The following is a 19,020-nucleotide window of genomic DNA, read 5'->3' on the forward strand; positions in this document are numbered from 1 at the left end:
CACAGCACATTTAGATAAGAAAAAGGGCTTTTTTTACCTGCTATGTTTACAAAAAATGTCATGGAGTCATCTGCTGTGTCACATACATATTCGGCTGAATCTTTGACAGTAGTTTCAGGTATAATGAGTCTCCTGTAGACACCATCCACCTCAAGAATGAGGTTTTCATTCTCCTCCACCTCCAGTCCGTCTCGATACCAGCGCACCACTGCATTTGGCCGTGAGATCTCACAGCTCAGAACCATCCTCTCAGAGGTCTGCTGACACAGTTCCATCTGTGACTGACTTGGGGATATAATTTGCACCGGAGGTTCTGGAAATGGATACAAAACCCAGATTATAAATACCAGAAACTGGAACTGTCATGAGCATTACAGAGTCTTTTACAAAGAATTGCACACAGAGTCTTTGACATAACCTAGAGAAGGTGATGCTGTTAACTTATGAGGTGTTGTTGAAGGTGTCAGTGGGTCTTCATTATCAGATCATTGGGGTTTAACAATATATCCATATACATGGATAAATCAGTTAAATGATCAAGCAGTTATTGTCTCATATCTTTCACTGGCTCCTGACAATTGCATCAAGGCAGAATTTGTGATATTAGAAAACATTGAATTATTATGCATTGAATTTATATATTGTAGAGTGATAAACTTGCCGTTTACACCCCTACTTTTATGACAGAAAACCGCCTCACCCCACGTCTTTCCAAAACTCTAATTAGATGACTGCAAGAAATCGATCAGGTGTGTGGCGGTAAGGAAGTAGAGAATAGCAACAATCAAGCTCAGTTACAAAGGATGACTTTTCTTCTTTTTCTGCTCTCCAGTTTGGAGATATGGAAAACAGATGCCAAAATATGGTGTTTGCATATTGTTCTATGATCATAGAGGTTTAGAGCTACAGCTGTTTCATTCGAATGGGATAATCTCCCTCAAAGTGGTTGTTAATGAGGTTTATTTCCAGGGAGGTCCGAAACCTTTCTCACTTGTGTTATTAATGCAATACAGACACTTAAACATGTTGATAATCTCCCTTCTCTATGACTCTAAGAATTCGGACAGACATTATGGTTGCAGAAATATACTCATCGCATTATGAGCAATTTTTGAGCAGAGGCGTCATTACTTTTTGTGTACAGTGGACGAAAATGTTCATGAATGCCTTTGACAAGGTGCTGTCCAAAAGAGAACATTATTTTATATTGTTTAAAGTGTTTCTTTTCACATCTTAAGCTTTTAATTTTAAATTGGAAGGAGGCAAATCCAAAACTTCTAAAAATACAATCACCTTCAGACGTTTTCATTGTAAGTAGTTTTACTTAGACACACACCGTGCACAGGGTTAACAAGTCTGCTTTTTTTTTTTTGTTTTTACCTGTAATATTAAGGTGAAAGAAAATTGAATCATTTGCTGTATCACACACGTATTCTCCAGAATCTTCCACTCCACCAGAAAGAATCTTCAGTCGTCGATAAGGGCCTTCTACTTTGAGCTTGATGTTCTCACTCTCTTGAAGTTTTTGGCCATCTTTAAACCAGCTGACAACACCGTTAGGACGAGAAAGTTCACAGCTCAGAATAATTTCCTCTGGGACATGACGGTCTAGGCGGACATCTTCCTTGGGGTGGACTATCATCACAGGAGGTTCTTTGGGGAAACAACATTTCTACATTCACATCAAATTCAAAGTTAAAAGACACCTAAATAAGTTTTTAGGGAGACATTTTTTTACCTCTTATGTTAACTTTGAAGATTAAGATGTTGTCTCCTGCACGGCAGGTGTACGTGCCTGTGTCAGACAACTGGGCTGACTGGAAAGTCAGACTTCTCTTGGTGCCCTCGGCTTGCATTGTGACGTTGTTGCTCGGATGTATTTCTGTCCCATCTTTGTACCACTGGACAACACCGTCAGCCCTCGATACTTCACATGACAAAACAAGTTCCTCTTTCTCCACAGCACTCTTAAAAAGCTCCTTCTCTGGGACATCAGCAAATGTTACTGGTGGTGCTGTGTAAAACAGATTAAAAAAAAAACACATTTTGTTGCTTCAAAGTGAACATTAGTATTTGAGCTCATGCATGCAGCAGATGTCAGATTTACACAGCTTGAACATGCCGATCTCAAGACTTGCAATCTACAGCTTATCACATACAGGATACTCATCAGTGGGTGTTAATCCTCCTTTAAAGCAGAGTGAAGACATTATTTGAAGCAGTGCACTCATGTAGTGCTTCACCATGGGTTTGGTTAAGAAAAATAAACTACATGCTATATTGTAAAGACACTATTCTTAGCAGCATTTACACAAAAAGCAGCTATAATGAAATTAGAACATTTAGAAAAATACATTAGGGTGAAAATGATGATGATCATGATTTGCTTCATCAGATATTAGAGGCCATGAAGGTTTACAAAAGTGAAAAGTGTGAAGATTTTGCCAAGAAGAAAGCTTAAAGTATCACCTTTCACTTCCTCACAGAAATCGTTGAAATCTGACTCATCATCAGCTTTACAAGCATACACCCCAGAGTATGAAGATGCGGCCGACTTCGTGACCAGTGTCCCCTTATTGTTCTCTGATTCGATCTTTAAACTCGATTCTGGCAAGAGTTCTACTCCTTCCTCATACCAGCAGGCCTGGATGGCTGGGTCTGAGAGCTCACACTGCAGTCTGATCAGGCTGCCTGCTTCAACAGACTTGCTCCTCTCAGCCTCTGGAACAGCTGACAATCAAACCCATGCTATAGATATTCCAGTTCATTGAAAAGTATCCAGAAGTAAACTAAAAGTGCTCAGTAATATGCTAAGTAACATACTTGGGTTCACTTGGTCAAGGGTGAAGTGTGCGAAGACACAGGCAAAACAAAGTTAACATTGTGCTAGTATGTAGTATAGCTTTCTTTTTCCTACTCAAACACTTACAAGTAGACAAACTTTAGAATTTGTTTGCAATGTTTTGGAGTCCTTTCAGTGAACTACGCCCAAGGGGCTGAACGCTTTGTGCGTTAGCTAGATGCTAACGTAGCTGCTCTGTTTGGTGCTGACACGTTTGTAGTTTCTGGAAACGGGCTGATGGAATATTAAAATGGACATTCAAGAGCTAAATAATAGTCAGGCCCTGAAACAGTAAATTACAACTTGTTTTATAAGTTTGGACCTCTCATAGCATTGGTTACAAAGTTTTGGGTGTACAAAACTGCGGAGGTTTGAGAAGAGGCTACAGGAGTGAAACTTTCCTGAAACGCAGGTCAAACTGGAATCTTTCAGAGACATAGACATCTATCCTGTCATCTTGTACTTGTGCGCTCAGGCCCTGTTTACACCTGCCAAAAGCAGGAAAACAACAACTATGGCAGACCTTCACATTGTACTTGTGATAAGGAATCCTTTAAACTGTTTGATTTCTTAAAGCAAAACTTGCTACATAAGGTAAGATGCACTGATTACGTGCAGCGGCTTATCAATAAATCTCTATGCAACTAGCTAACACCTGAGATATGACAGAAGAGTTACCTGTCTGATGAGAATGTAGTGCACACAGAGAGTGTTTCGTTGCAAAGTTTCCTAGTTTCCAGGCCTGTTTGCATTTCTGTCTGCACAGGTAGTTTTTATTGTGAAAAGCCAAATATTGCCTTGTATTTTAAACAAAAATACACAAAGCAAAAGGTTTTGAGTGGAAACATCATGTGAACTGAGCCTAAGAGGTTCCGTAGTGTTTAGAGAAGTTGTCAATTTAGCAAATTTGGTGCCTTTTCATCTCCTACATGGTTCTCAAACAGAAATAAATGCTGTTTCTAGCCTGATAAGAGTTTGAGTGATTATGGACTACAAATCATCAAGCTACAAAACTGACCAAGTTTAATTAAATTTTGTTAAAAGCAAAGTCCTTGTTACATTTTCTATTAGACTCAATAAGAATCTTTATAATTTAGTGCATGTTGTCTTAAAATATGATGAAATGTTGTACTCTAGGTAGTCCAATAGCTAAACATTTAATATCAGTTAGTAATTATGATGAAACTCAAAATACTTAGATCACCTGCAACATCCACCTTGAATTCTATCTGGTCATCTGCGGCCTCACAGCTGTACACCCCCGAGTGTCTGACTTCCGCTGATTTAATAACCAGCGCTCTCAGCTTTTCATCGGTTTGGATTTCATATTCACTGTTTAGAGGAAGCTGATCTCCATCTTTGTGCCAATAGACTTGTGCTTGTTGTTCTGAGACTTCACACTGCAGCTTAACTGGGCAGCCTGCTTCCACAAATTTGTTTCTTGCGATCTCTGGTAGCGGAGAAAACCTCACCGGAGTAGCTGGAAGCATTGTAAGATTTGCAGAACACTTTTGTTACGCTGACATATCAACATCTGATAAATATTGAGCATATTTTTTCATTTTTGGTTTTTATTTTAGCAGTATTGTCTGTTTTCCTGTTTATTAATCAATAGTAACTTTCGCAAAATCCCAAGTAGTTAAAGTCAATTAGGAACATTTTAAGATGTCTGTAGAAAATTGAATATTAGGAAATCACCTTCAACGTCCACATGGAACGTCACAACATCATTCTCGAGGCTACAGGTGTAGAGGCCAGAGTCAGACACCTTAGCCACATGAATCATTAACTTTCTGAGGCTGCCATCTCGTTTCATATCGAGGCCTGTTCTGCAAAAAAGCTCCTCAGCATCTTTAAACCAGGAAACTTCGGTGGCAGGGTCTGACACCTCACACTGAAGCATAATAGGACAGCCTATCCTAATCATCCTGTACTTTTCTGACAGTGGGATTGCCATGATCTGTGGTGATCGGCCTAAGAGAGGAGAATAACAAGGGTATGTATAAGATAAGAGGTGAACTCTCCGACGGTTAACGCACAATCAAGCCACTCACTTTCTCATGATCATTCAAAGCAATTCACATCACCAGTCACACAACAGAAGAAGACAGATGTGTAAGTGGCCATAAGATGAAAGCAAAGTTAGAAAAAAAATCACCTTTTATGTCCACCTTAAAGCTGATGGTGTCATCTGAGGTTGCACACTCATAAACACCAGCATGTATGTTTTCAGCCGAGAGGACGACTAAGGTCCTTGTCAGACCATCTGACTGCATTTCCACATTGTTCTGAGGCAGGAGTTTGATCCCGTCCTTATACCAGTCCACATGAGCAGACGGGTCACAAGTGAGCTCACAGCTGAGGACAAGAGGACTGCCTTCTTGGACGGACTTGTTCCTGTCCTCGTCTAGCAGCTGTGAGAACTTCACAGGTGGTGCTATATTGCAAAAAGAGTGTCTTAGTACATGTGGAGTCTACTGAAGTAATAAACTGTACAGTCAGAATTTGTGCCTTAATTCAATCAACGCAACAAGCAGAAGATAAACATCGGTAAAAACAGACAAAACAGCAAACAACTGACACAGCAGAGGACGTTAAAAACACAAAGACAATGTTTAGAAGGATGCTGAAGAGTATAATATCCACAGACTGACTCACAGCACAGATACAACAAAAACAATAAAGTGGGTTGTTCATGGTACAGGAAGTTTTTAGTCATTAATGACAATAAGACACAAAACACTTGCACTCTCATTATTGTATACTCAGACATTGTAAAGTGGCATGTTTAGCAGGATTATTCAAGTAAAATATTTTGAATTATTACATTTTTCAAAGGTTTTGTTTTTATATTTGGTTTAGTTATGAACTGGGCTTCATGGTCAGGTGTAAGAAGTAGCAGAAATATTAGTAAACTAACACAAAATGTCCTGTTTTCAATCAAGTTATGAGAGAAATTAATCATATTAAAGAGGCAGAAGGAAGAATATTTCCCTGTTAGATGATGACAAAAAAAAACCCATCATATTCATCTTTTGTTAGTGCAAAGCAAGACAGTAAAAATGCAGTCAAGTTTTTGGGCATCACCTTTTACTTCCACAGAGAACTGGATCTCATCGTCCTTTGACTCACAGCGGTACACTCCAGTGTGAACTTGCTCGGCTGATGAGACTACTAGACTCTGTACGTTCCCCTGGGACTGGATGTCTAATCCACTTTCAGGTAGGAGCTTTGTTCCATCTTTGTACCAATTGACTTGTCCAGAAGGGTCTGACAGCTCACATTGCAGAGCAATGGGAGAGCCAGCTATCACTGTCATTTTCTGGTCCGCCTCAGATAAAGCAGCAAATGTCAGAGGAGGAGCTACAGGATTGAATTTAACACAAAACTGGTCAATAGATGACACTGGTAATCATAAATGATGAAAAGAACAATCCTGAATTGAATGTCATCTACCTCATAACACACTGAGAGCAATTATCTCACTGTTTCTAACAAAAAGTGAAGTTTTAATGTGAAAGTTGACAAACATTGAAGAAGAGTATGTAAAACTGATCATAGTCATAAATTACAACGTAACTAGCGAAGTGCAGGATGAAATTATTGCAATGAGTTGGTTAATATTTATCAAAATTACACATAAATGCAGCATGTTTCAGTCAAAGTAAAACACCTGCTTTAAATTCTGCATAAAGCATGTGGTCTTTACTGGGTATTAAATGTACTGAATTCCAACCTCAGATTAGCAACAACATCTGACATTTGGACACGGCATCATTATTCATTTAGCAAAATGTAGCTAAAATGCAGAAGCAATGTATAAAAAAACAACAACCTCTACTTATATAAGCATTAAGACGGGGTGGGGAACTCCAGTCCTCGAGGGCCCCAGTCCTGCAAGTGTTTGGAGTTTAACTGCTGCAAATCAATGGCTAATTAGCAAACTTGTGCAGAGTTTGACTTTAAGCTCTGTACAAGTTTGCTGGTTAAGTCTAATAGGTGTCAGGATGTGTTGCAGCAGGACACTCGCAGGACTGCAGCCATGAACAACCGGAGTTGACCCCCTCCCCCCACTCGCATTAAGAGGTTCAGCAGCAACCAAGGGTTGCGAATTAAACATACTTTACTGGTCATTCTATGGAAAGTTATTTACATATAAGAAAAAATTCAAGACTATTCCCAAGAGGTTCATCCCAATGAGAGAAAATGCATTTTTCAGAAAACTTGAAAAATAAAACAGACAAAAAAAAGCTACACTTCAGAGCTTACAGGCCTCGGTTAGCATGTAACATGTTTAAGTTCATGCTAGTACAAATATGGCCTGTTTGGAAGGGTTGCAGAGGGAAGCCCTTTTCTCTAAAGAAGAGTACGGCACAGATTAGGTTTTGCAAAATTTGCATCTGAAGAAACCTCAAGACTTGTGTTTCTTTAAACGAAACCAAAGTGGAGATTTCTGGCCATCATGCACAGCGTCACATTTAGAAGAAACTACACACGGCACACCAGCACAACTCATCAGTTGTCAAGCATAGTGGTGATTTGAGCACTTTGCAGTCACTGAACATGAACTCTTCTGGATGCCAAAGTATTCTCGAGCCAATTGTGAAGACTGTCTGGCTGCTATAGCCTCGAGAAGTTTGGTTCACACAGTTTGACACTGATCGCAAACAGGGCAGCAAATCTACAACCGAATCACTGAAAAGCTAAAGAATCAAGGGTTTGTAAAGTCCAAACCTCGTCCTGGTTATAATGCTGGGGCAGGACTTTTGAATATGTCTGTATAAACAAATGCTCACAAACCCCAAAGAAGTGAATACACACTGTAAATGAGAGTGGAATAAATCCTCCACAACCATGTGAGAGGCTATTAATGACATAAACAAGGTGATTAACTCGCAGTTCTGCACTACAGGAAAGCTCTAAAGGCTCGAAGTCAAACCATGTACTTTTCACACTGCTTCTGCATCCTGACATGGTTTCTGTTGCATAAATATTATAGACTTTTCTCCATTTAAAACCAAATAAAGACCAGATGACTTTTTGTTAAACCAATCTAAAAAGTGCCAAGAAGAATCAATAACAATAGCTTTTGTTTGCTGTTAACTTTATAGTGCATTAAAATCACGACTAGAATGCATTTGCAGACCAAAGAAAACAGCTTGTGTCACCTTTAACATCCACGTGAAACTGTATTGCATCATCTGTTGTCCTGCAGCTGTAAATCCCTGCATGAGACGGCACTGCTGACTGGAAAGCCAGCTTTCTCATGCAGCCCTCTGCCAGCATAACTTGGCCAGCTGCTTCATGTAGTTTTCTTCCATCCTTGAACCAAGTTACTTCAGCGTTAGGATCTGATATCTCACACTGTAGCACTGCGGGTTCACCAACTTCAACAGACTTGTTCCTCTCAGCTTCACAAAGGGCTGTAATTCTCACGGGCGAAGTTGGGGTTGCTTGAGGTAACATCAAGAGAAAGTTTTATCACTAATGCTGACTAAAACAAACATGCTTTCTTACATACATCAAAAGAGCAAAGTGTCAAATAAAGATTAGTCATGCCAAAATAAAAATAATAAAAATAAATCACATAAATGTGCCCTCGGTTATTAGTCATTTTAACCGGAAGAATCTTTGGTTAGACTTGGGATAACTGGGCATTTGAGTTAAGATTTAAAACTAATGTATTACTCTGTATTACTCCTTCCAGGCCATCCAAGATCTGCTTTACTTTTACTACCAAAGTAGTTCAGGTAAAGGACAGAAATCTGGTGAGTTAATGTAAAAATTGCCAAAATGTTAAGGATTGCTAAAAGCAATCTGTTCTTTTCACACAATGTCAACATTGTGCCCGTCCATTGTTTTATTATCATTATCTTATTTTACTTTATTGACAATGCTAGCTATTTAAATCACCTTCAACAGCCACCTTATTTGCAGTGACTCTGTCACTCCAGTGACTGTCACATGTCCTTGACAGATAGATGTCCTCTGATCGGACAGTAGACCCTTGCTTGGTAGAGTACACCTCTGTAAATTCTGTGGATGAGCTCTGAGCACAGGGAACTCTGCTTTCGTCTTGGTTTTCTGTGGTCTCCTTCATGTCCTGATGCTCAGCTTGATCTGTTGCCTCCTGACTGGACAGACCCAGCATCTCTGAGGTGTTAGATACTCTTTGTCCTGTGTGACAGGGATTATCCAATTTGACATGTGAAGAAAAGTTGAGATGCTCTGTGTGGAAGTTTTCTACCTCTTTACTATCACACAAGTTTGATGGTTGAAGGGACTCTACTTTGGCGAAATCACAGACCTTCCCAGACAGGACTGTCGATGTCTGTAAGGGTCTGTTCATCTCCTCTGATTGGTTAGTTGCAATCCATGAAGAGTCCCAGGGCCTCACTGAGGGAACATTTTCAGCTTGTGAGGAACCTAAATGTTTTTCCGAAAGGGGACCACAGTGTCCCTCAGATAGGACAGTAGCAGTCTGTAAGGATTGAAATGACTCTTCTGATTGGACTTTTTCAGCCTGTAAGGTTCCAAATGATTTCTTTGACTGAGGAGCTGCAGCTTTTGAGGAGTTATAAAGCTTCTCTGGTTTGATTGTTGAGCTCTGTGAGGTGTTAGTATGGTGCTCTGTCATGGTAGCTGAAGTCTGGTGGGGGTCACCTTGCTCTGATTTCACAGTCGTGGTCTTTGCTGAGCTATGCACCTGCTCTGACTGAACAGTTCGTATCTCGAGAGTTGATTCCTCTGAGTTGGCTGAGGTTTGTAAAGAGTTAAAACACTCATCTGTGTGTCCAGCTGTCTCTGGGGAACTCTGTAGTTCTTCGGATGGGACATCTGTATGCTGTACGTAGTGAATAATTTCCTCACCTTGTGCTTCTGTGGGCTGTTTAGGGTTATGGTGTGTGTCAGTTTGTACTGTTTGCTTTATAGAGTGAAAGCACAGTGGAGGTTGGGCCTTATTTATTTGCTGGTTGTCATCAAACTCCTTCAGCTGTATTGTTGAAATACAGTCAGTCATAAAATCATACGCTGCGTGACAAGTTGGCATATGCCTGGCATGGCCTTGATGCGTATCTCCTCCCATGTCAGCGAAGGTGCCAGAATTGCATTTTGAGGACATCTGGATGGCATGAACAGAATAAGCCTCTTCTGTGGACTTGTTCCTTTCTTGGTCAGAGGAGAGCCTTGGCGATGTAGCTATAAGCATTATGATGTACACAGAAAGAAGTTTTCAGTTGTTGGTGGTCTCAATACGTCTTCTCACAACAGAATTTTACAGAAGTGTGGGTTAGCATGGAGTTATGTGAAAATCCATTGCAAAGACAAACAAGAGGGTCGACCAGGATTGGTCTGAAAGTGAGTTCCTCTATTTAACCCTACTCGTCTTACCATCAGTCTGCCTGCTAATGCCTTAAAACCTAAAAGGCACATTAATTACATTTCTAAGAATAAGAGTTCGTTGTCATTGCAACGGGGAGAGGTTCGGGGCAGCAATGTGAATGAGAAGATCTGAAGATGAATAAGATGCAAGATGAACATAAAGAGCTGCAAGTTACAAGCAAAGATGGATGTTAAATGAAGAATGAATCAACGGACACAACATATAATGTTAGTATGACCAGCAGCTACACATCTACGAAAACAACCATTTATGATTAAGAGCCAAAACATCAGCAGTAAAATGACCTGAGACCAGGGATGACAATGTGATACAAAGCAATTTTCTAAAAAGAAAAAAAAAAGATTTACAGATGGCTCAGATGATCGAGCTAACAGTGAAATACACCACTACTGTTAGTGGCATTTATGTGCTGGGTTAACATGGATGACTGATGTTGAAATATCAAATCACCTTTGACATCCACAGTGTATTGGGCTGATGCATCAGCTACCTCACCAATCTCATCACCATAGTGACACTGCCCTGCTGTTCGGACAAAGCCAAAGAGAAAACAATGAGCTGAGTGACAGCTTTACGAATGCAACTACATTTTTAAATGCTTAAATATGCTGGTACAATGAAGGTAAACACCTTTCATGTCCTCATTTAGCTGTGCAGCACCAGGCGTATCATAACCAAACTTGCTATCGTCAGACACGTATTGCGACTGGAACAGCAAGATTTGGCTGCTGCTCTGTGACTCGCTGCCAACTTCCCTTTTTGGATATATCTGGGTTCCATCTTTGTACCAACAGGCTTTGGCAATGGGATCTGAAATTTCAAACTGCTGAACAATTGGGCAGCCCGCTTCGGCAGACTTGGTCTTCTCATCGGGGTCAAGTAGATTTGTTGGAGGTGACACTACAAACAATCATTGGGGCATAATTTCAGTGCACATCATCCTAGGTTTTAGCGAAAAAACTAACTTTAAAGTGATAGTGTGACAGATATGTAGAAAGAGCTAAAACAAGAAAGAGTTAGTTAGCTACACATAGAAAACACATTGCAAATAAAAAGATCACCTTGATTGTTTACTATTAATTGGGCAACATCATCTGCTGTTGCACAGTAGTATGCTCCAGAGTTTGAAGGATGAGCTGGTTCAATAACAAGCGTCTCCTTGATGCCTCCCATTTCAAAAGCAGACTCGCCATTAAAATAGGAGTCTGTCTCCCTCTGCCATGACACCTGGAAAGCAGGGTCTGAGGTGTCACGGGCTGGTTCAGGGGGATAGGTTGCTTCGAGTGACTGCATCTCCACAACCTCCAGTGAGGGCGACAATGGCAACGTTGGAGCTAAAGATGATGATTCATAACATAACTGGACTGAACAGTTCAAATTTAAACACTGAAGAAAGGGGTTACAGCTTTAGCTTCCCAAAACAGGATAATATCTCACATTTAAAGACTGATTTCATTTATGTATTAATTTTATGAGTAGGGATTAATTTTGACTATGGTTTAAGACAGTCGCACCATCACACAAAGCACCAAGGATATGCACATCTTAAGCCTTAGTTGCATGTAGTCTCCATAAAGCTCTACAAATTACTTTAAAAATGAAGCAATTTAGATTTAATAAAAATAAAATCACCTTTAATATCCACTGTGAAGTGGATAATGTCATCAGAGGTTTCACAGCTGTATAGCCCTGAGTGCAAGAGCTCAGCAGATGGTATAATGAGTCTCCTTGACGTACCATTACTCTGTATTTCCCAGCCCTTCTGCAGGCAGAGTTTTTTACCGTCTTTATACCAGCAGACAGGCGCAGTGGAATCTGCAGCCTTAACTTCCAACATCAAAGGTTGGCCCACTTCAAGTGACTTGGCTCTCTCAGCATCAAAGATAGTAGAATAGGTCACTGGTAGAGCTAGCATTGGGAATTCAGGACAGCTAAATAAACTCAGGGCAGTGGAAATGGATACCTTACAAAAATGTAATTGCTGAGCAGAAGATATATAAAAGGGCTTTGGAGACTTTTAGTTTTGAAGAGAGCCACAGGAGTCACAAAATGAGTTAACGTAAACAGTCATTGCCAAAGGGATTAACGGTTCTTTAAGGTTATGTGCATGAAACAGTTCTTCAAACCGTATTGTTGAAGCAGGGATTGTTAGTAGCACATAGAAAGAGGGGGTTGGGTTATAATATAAGCGCTTGAGATAAGAAGTGTAAAGTCACCTTTGATTTCCACTTGAAACTCCACGGTATCATCTTGTGTGGTGCATCTGTACAAACCACAGTGACACAACTCTGCAGACTGAATAACTAATGTCCTTGTGTTGCCAACTGAGTGAATTTCTGTTCCAGGGCTTGGAATGAGTTGTGTTTTATCCTTGAACCAGCACACTTGGGCCTCAGGGTCGGACACCACACATTGCAGAACTATAGGGCAGCCAGCTTCTATCGACTTGGTCTTCATGTCTTCGGGGATAGCTGAGAACTTCATAGGTGGAGCTACAGACATGTTCAGATTTTATGTCAACCTTAAATCAACCTCATGCCAGTCATTTAGATTATTACAATCCATTTATTGGCAGATAAATTGCTTTCATGCTGTAGTCTTGTGAAAGATGAAAACTTAGCTGCACATTGAATTAGTGCCAAGAAGAAAGGCAACAGAGCGCCAGACAACACACAAGAGTGTCATAAGAGTTAGCTGCTTTCCTGAATATGGAGCTTGTTAATGTTTCACATGATGTAAGGTAAACAAATCACCTTTGATGTCCACACTGAATGTGATGGAGTCACCTTTTGTCTTGCAGCAGTACAAGCCAGCGTGGGCAACTTCTGCTGACTGGACAACCAGTTTTCTCACCAAGCCATCTGTTATAATATCTACTCCACTTTCAGGATGGAGCTTTGACCCATCTTTGTACCAGTGCACCTGGGCAGAGGGATCTGAGAGCTCACATTGTAAAACAACTGGGCAGCCTGTTTGGATGGTTTTGCTCCTCTCAGCATCAGGAACTGCTGAAAACCTCACAGGTGGTGCTATGGACATTTAAATATTACAATGGATCAATAAGCTGTAAAACTTGTGTTTTCGTGAAAGAAAAACATGCATCTTTTCATTGTAAGAAAACAAAGATAAGTGCATACAAGTGACGTGAAGATGGTTAGTTTCAGTGGAAAACACAACTGAAAAAAACTCCAACCACTCACCCTCCACTTCCACATTGAACCTGATGACATCGTCGATGGCATCACAACAGTACACGCCTGAATGGGAGAACTCAGCTGACTGAATGACAATTCGTCTCATGGTACCTTCTGATTGGATGTGAAGACCCTCAATTGTCTGTAGCTCGACCCCATTCTTGTACCAGTGCACTGGAGCTGCAGGGTCAGACAGCTCGCAGTAGAGCACAATGGGGTTCCCAATTTCAACAAATTTGTTTCGATCCATTTCAGAGAGTGGTGAAAACTTGACCAGCGGAGCTGCAAATTTCACATAAGTTAGTGATTTTTTTTTCCATGAATATATATAAAAAGAAAACTCATAAATGATCACATGCACAGAAAACATACCTTGAATATATAGTGCTGCAGAATCCCGGATGCCATAAGCAATGAACGTAATCTCAGCTCCATTATCTGTATCACGTACTCCTCGAATGCGAAGAGATTGGTGTGTTCTTGATCGACGCATTGAAAAACGCTCATCCTCCTGAAGCTGAGTCCCATTTAAGAACCACGTACCAATAACTGAAGCAGAAAGTTCAATGGAGAAGAGGGCATCTTGCCCCTCTGGCACCAGGGCATCCTGTAAAGGAGCTTGTATTCTGGCCACAGGAACTGGAGAAGAAAATAACATGTCACGGTAGATCAGGAAAACTACATTTCTCTTGATTGAACACAACTTATTATCAGAATAGCCTAAGTTACCTAAGTGAACAGTTCTGGGAAACTCAACATTGTTGCTTTTTCCATATTTGTTCACACTGCAAATGCGAAAACGATAATCGGCTTCACATGGAACGCTGTCACCAAGGATCTCCACAGAGGTTGCTGAGTCAGTGGTCAGACACTGAAGCCACTCCTGTGAGCCAGTGCCTACTTCTTGTCGTTCAAGCACGTATCCAGACGGGGGGTTCTTTCGTGAGTCCGGAGCAGGAACCCATGAGAGAAGAGCAGCATTAGCACGCTCAGTGTTGATCTGAACTCCCACTGGACAACTGGGAGGACAATGTCTGGCCGCTGAAACAAAAACACATGATGCACATGTTTCTGTGGGTAAGACCATTAATTTGTTTTCATGCCAACCTGATTAATCAGCCCACCTTTCACTCGTAACTGAGAGGAGGTCTTAGATCTGCCCACAAGGAAAGTGACAAGGCCAGAGTCTTGGGGCATTGTGTTGACAAAAACCAGGATGTGAGTTCGGCCGAAGGACTTAAGAATGGTCTGATGGGTTTCACGCAGCTCTATGCCATCTTTATACCAATGTATATCCATCTCTTCTTTTTCCACTTCAACACAAAAGGCGGCATTTTCACCTTCCAAGACATCCACTTTTCTTGGGAGCTTCCGCAAAATTGTACCTGCAAGACAACATGAATGTTTTGGTTCAGATTAACAAAGTAAGGCCCTTATAATGGACTGGTAACCTGTTTACCATGAATTTGTCTGATAGCTTCTAGGATTGACTGAGAATATTTTTCTTTTTTAACTTTTTTTTTTTTTTGCAGGTGTAGTTGTTCACATACAATTGCAGTAATTGTACTGCAATTGTTACCTGATGATGCTGAATTGTAGAATATAAATACGTTATTTGTTATTCAGCTTTTGCCCAAGCATATTTGTCCCTGTGCAGTGGCAATAATAGATTGTGAAGATACAGATCATTTCAGTTTATGTCAACAAGCTTGTCTGCAATTTCCATTATTTTTGTGACTTTACTGGTCAAGTAGGTCCCACTACCAGTTACTCAAATATTGCAGTACCACAGTTGGCAAAAGCCCAATGATAATTTCAGAGACCATACACAAACAATGCTTCAAACAAACACAAAACACACAAGTCAGCCATGAAAAACATACATACGAGCAAAGAAAAGCAAGTAAAGGTTGGCAGACAGAACACCATTCTTATGTGTAGGGGTGTAAGAAATATTGTTACACAAAATTTTGCCAAATAAAAAAATGACAATATAAGATTCAAGTTGCATAAAATAAAGGTTGAAATAAAAAAAAAAAAAAGTTTCAAGAGAAAGGGGCAGCACACTAAGACTGATAAGTTTGACGATCTTGTACCATAGCAGCACCCGTAAGTCAGAAGATTAGAGACACTCATTGTACCAAGTAAGGTGGAAAGGTACAGTACTGCGTACCACTAAGAGATTCAGTGGTGCTTACCAGTACTAGGAAGATAGGGAAGCAGCTCATTCAGAACCAGCCATGACTGCACTATAGATCTGCAGCAAACTACCTTCTTAAATGTCAATTTTAACTCATTCCAAATGGTTTATGAATGGTCAGTGCTGTTTTAGTCCATGCTGGACAGAGCCTTGGCCGGGCATCTCATTGTTTTCCGCAGGGTTCTTGCCTTGCTCCTTCCTCTACCATCGGAGAGAGTCTGGGGTCTGGTGGTCTCTTCATCCAGCCTTCAAAACGTGCGCCATGTGTTTGATGTCTACTTTCATTCAAAAATGTCCCAATCAATATCAGTGCGAGAGTAAGATTATATATTGTGTATTTGTACAACCCTGTAAATATATATATATATATATATATATATATATATATATATGCAATATGTATATATATATATATATATATATATATATATATATATATATATATATATATATATATATATATATATATATATATATATATATACATACAAGATGGAGAAAATTGTGAGACAAGAGACTAATTTAGTTGGGGAATGGAAAGGTTATAAACACATTGGGGTGCTAGATAGGGAATGAACTGTTTGTAACTGACACCATCAGACAGTACCAGACAGTTGTAAATAACAGAATATATATATATATATATATATATATATATATATATATATATATATATATATATATATATATATATATATATATACATATATATATATATTCATTCATTCATTCATTTTCCGAACCGCTTATTCCAATTCAGGGTTGCGGGGAAGCTGGAGCCTATCCCAGCTGGCTTTGGGCGACAGGCAGGGTACACCCTGGACAGCTCGCCAGTCCATCGCAGGGCATATATATATATATATATATATATATATATATATATATATATATATATATATATATATATATATATATATATATTAATAAAAGCCAAGATACAAGACATTCATTATTTAATTCTAGAGCAAAGCAGATACACTGTCCAAATTGTTGTCCAAATTAATTAATTATCTTCATCACGTAATTTTCTTCAGTTTTTATTTTGTATGATGAGTATTTTGTTTTGTTACCCCTGCTTTGTAGTTTGTTTTGCATTATGAGTTTTGTATTTCAATACACCTCTACTAAAGTGTATTATTAAATACACATATCTTCACAAATGTAAGAAAAAGACTGGATATACTATGGCATCAGATTTATGTATTCCAATAAAAATTCACAATCAGCCCATCCCCAGTAAAAACAACTTTGTGAAGGAGCCTGTGTGGTTAATGACAAGTACAGCAAATCATTATCAATTTGCAGTTGTGTCAGATGGTCTCCATAAACCCTTCCTCTGTAGATAATGTCTCTGTCCTACCAATAACTCAACTTTACAGAAAAACACATTTTAATTTTGCATACGTCTTGTGATGGCTTTACAACCTACTCAAAGGTTGTATTTTGAGTTGTTTTTTTTTTTTTTCTTTAAATTTGTCACCAATTTATATCTTATTCTAAGTATTTGCTCTTTTAGGTTTGGGACTGTTCCCAGGGCAATGCAATCATTTTACAAAACTTACTGTTAGCAGTGATGACTGATTAGCAGTGATTAAAAAGGTCATTAAATAAGGTTTGCCAACATGGGAAGAAATTAACCCAATTTAATCATGAATTCATAGGCTCCCCACACCTACATATAACACAAAAAGAGTATCATATACTTCAGCTTTGTCAGGCAAGACATTAGAAAGTTCCTGGGATAGACTGGTGACCTGTCCAGGGTGTACCTGCTTCTTGCCCGATGATTGCGGGGATAAGGTCCAACTTCCCTGAATTGGACCAAGTGGGTATGAAAATGAATGAATGACATTAGAAACTGATTTACCTTTTACAGCTACCTCTGCTATACTTCTACCCCCATCAGGCATCTCACAGAGGTAAATCCCATCATCATCAACTCCAATGTCACGGATAGTAAGTCGTCGTTTTGTTCCCCACTCCTCCATTCCATATTTGGCCCCTGGCTGCAGTCGTCTGTCCTCCAGATACCATGTGATGGGAACAGAGTCTTCTGGAACTTCACACTCAAGAATAGCTAAATCTCGTTCCCATACTTCGAGATCAATGAGAGGCTGCTTGAACCGTACCGGTGGCTCTGAGATCAAAGAAGAGGAAGAGCAACACATTCATTTAGATAATACAACTTCTGCCAAGGTTGACAAAAAAGAAAGAAATTAAGATACTCATATTTCATTCTATCTATAGAAAGACATTATTAGCACTTTATTAGTGTACATAGTTTAAGCAATTTGAGCTTGCGAAAACTCACAAACCATCCATGTCCTTGTAGTAATGCTGCAAATTGAAATATGATTCAGAGTAAATTCCAATTATACAAACAAGATGGAGAAAATTGTGAGACAAGAGACTAATTTAGTTGGGGAATGGAAAGGTTATAAACACATTGGGGTGCTAGATAGGGAATAAACTGTTTGTAACTGACACCATCAGACAGTACCAGACAGTTGTAAATAACAGAATGTGGACCGTATTTAGTGATCTGTGTTCAAAGCTCTTCATCTCCATATCTTCTTAACATTTTTATGAGACCATTTAGACACACAACTGACCGCTGGTACCATTGGTCCACTAACCTCCATTTAAATAGCCTTCATGTTAAAATGCCACTCAGCCACTCAGTTAAAATGTTTTTTCAATGACTATTAATCCCATCAACATAATTGTCTCTATCTGTTACTTAAACACTGTTTTACTTTGATGGTGCCATGAGTTTGGACTTCTCTGGCCCATGTAAGAAACACAATCCCTCTCTAAAGGACGTCACATGGACACCCACCCCAAGACCTTTCAGAAGCTAAGTGACTTTGCAGACATCATGTTGGTGTTGAAATCAAAGTCAGATTAATGAACTCTGCTGGTTTAGACATTTTAGGGGTCAAGTTTCCATTTAATAATGAATTTCATAAATGTCCAGGATTATTAGATAACAGATCACATAGTAGTGGTCCAACTGGACAGTTGATGCAAAAACATTCCACTCAATAAAGCCCAGATTTAGGGATTTTTGAGATCCAAATGGGTCATAAAGTAAGAATGACTGAAGAGTTAGATTTGTAGCAGAAATGATTAGCTACTATGCTTCAGGTGATTGTATGACATTGTATTTGTAAGGTTTCCATGGTGAGGCATGACATAATCTAGCCATAACACCTTTATAAATTTCAGTTTCCCCATCCCTCTTTGGACTTAACCCAATAAATGATCTCAGTGCACTTTTTTGTCTCACTGACATCATCCTTGTATCAAATGGACCGAAATTTGATCCAAGAGCGCACCACTCCCTACTCACTCCTTTACTCACGGAAAAACAGGCATC

At 39.6% G+C, this 19,020-nt stretch overlaps 1 protein-coding gene across 10 annotated transcripts in view; it reads right to left on the reverse strand.

Annotated features, from left to right (window-relative positions):
- obsl1b (obscurin like cytoskeletal adaptor 1b) overlaps positions 1-19,020 on the reverse strand; it is a 40,707-nt gene that overhangs the window by 17,449 nt on the left and 4,238 nt on the right. Inside the window, exons 3-20 of one of the 10 annotated variants that reach the window (XM_079254105.1) lie at positions 17,509-17,778; positions 14,566-14,826; positions 14,171-14,482; positions 13,814-14,080; positions 13,448-13,723; positions 13,034-13,276; positions 12,464-12,739; positions 10,878-11,147; positions 10,698-10,772; positions 8,011-8,295; positions 5,930-6,205; positions 5,001-5,279; positions 4,541-4,816; positions 4,047-4,322; positions 2,470-2,730; positions 1,739-2,014; positions 1,381-1,653; positions 38-313 (exon numbers count right to left, since the gene is read on the reverse strand). In XM_079254105.1, the coding sequence (XP_079110231.1) occupies positions 38-313; positions 1,381-1,653; positions 1,739-2,014; positions 2,470-2,730; positions 4,047-4,322; positions 4,541-4,816; positions 5,001-5,279; positions 5,930-6,205; positions 8,011-8,295; positions 10,698-10,772; positions 10,878-11,147; positions 12,464-12,739; positions 13,034-13,276; positions 13,448-13,723; positions 13,814-14,080; positions 14,171-14,482; positions 14,566-14,826; positions 17,509-17,778 (4,728 nt within the window). Of the gene's footprint in view, positions 1-37; positions 314-1,380; positions 1,654-1,738; positions 2,015-2,469; positions 2,731-4,046; positions 4,323-4,540; positions 4,817-5,000; positions 5,280-5,929; positions 6,206-8,010; positions 8,296-10,697; positions 10,773-10,877; positions 11,148-12,463; positions 12,740-13,000; positions 13,277-13,447; positions 13,724-13,813; positions 14,081-14,170; positions 14,483-14,565; positions 14,827-17,508; positions 17,779-19,020 lie in introns of all 10 variants that reach the window. The other 9 variants (XM_079254104.1, XM_079254102.1, XM_079254107.1 and 6 more) reach the window with 9 other exon arrangements.

The sequence above is a fragment of the Telmatherina bonti genome (assembly GCF_933228915.1).
Source record: "Telmatherina bonti genome assembly, chromosome: 15".
NCBI lineage: Eukaryota > Metazoa > Chordata > Actinopteri > Atheriniformes > Telmatherinidae > Telmatherina > Telmatherina bonti.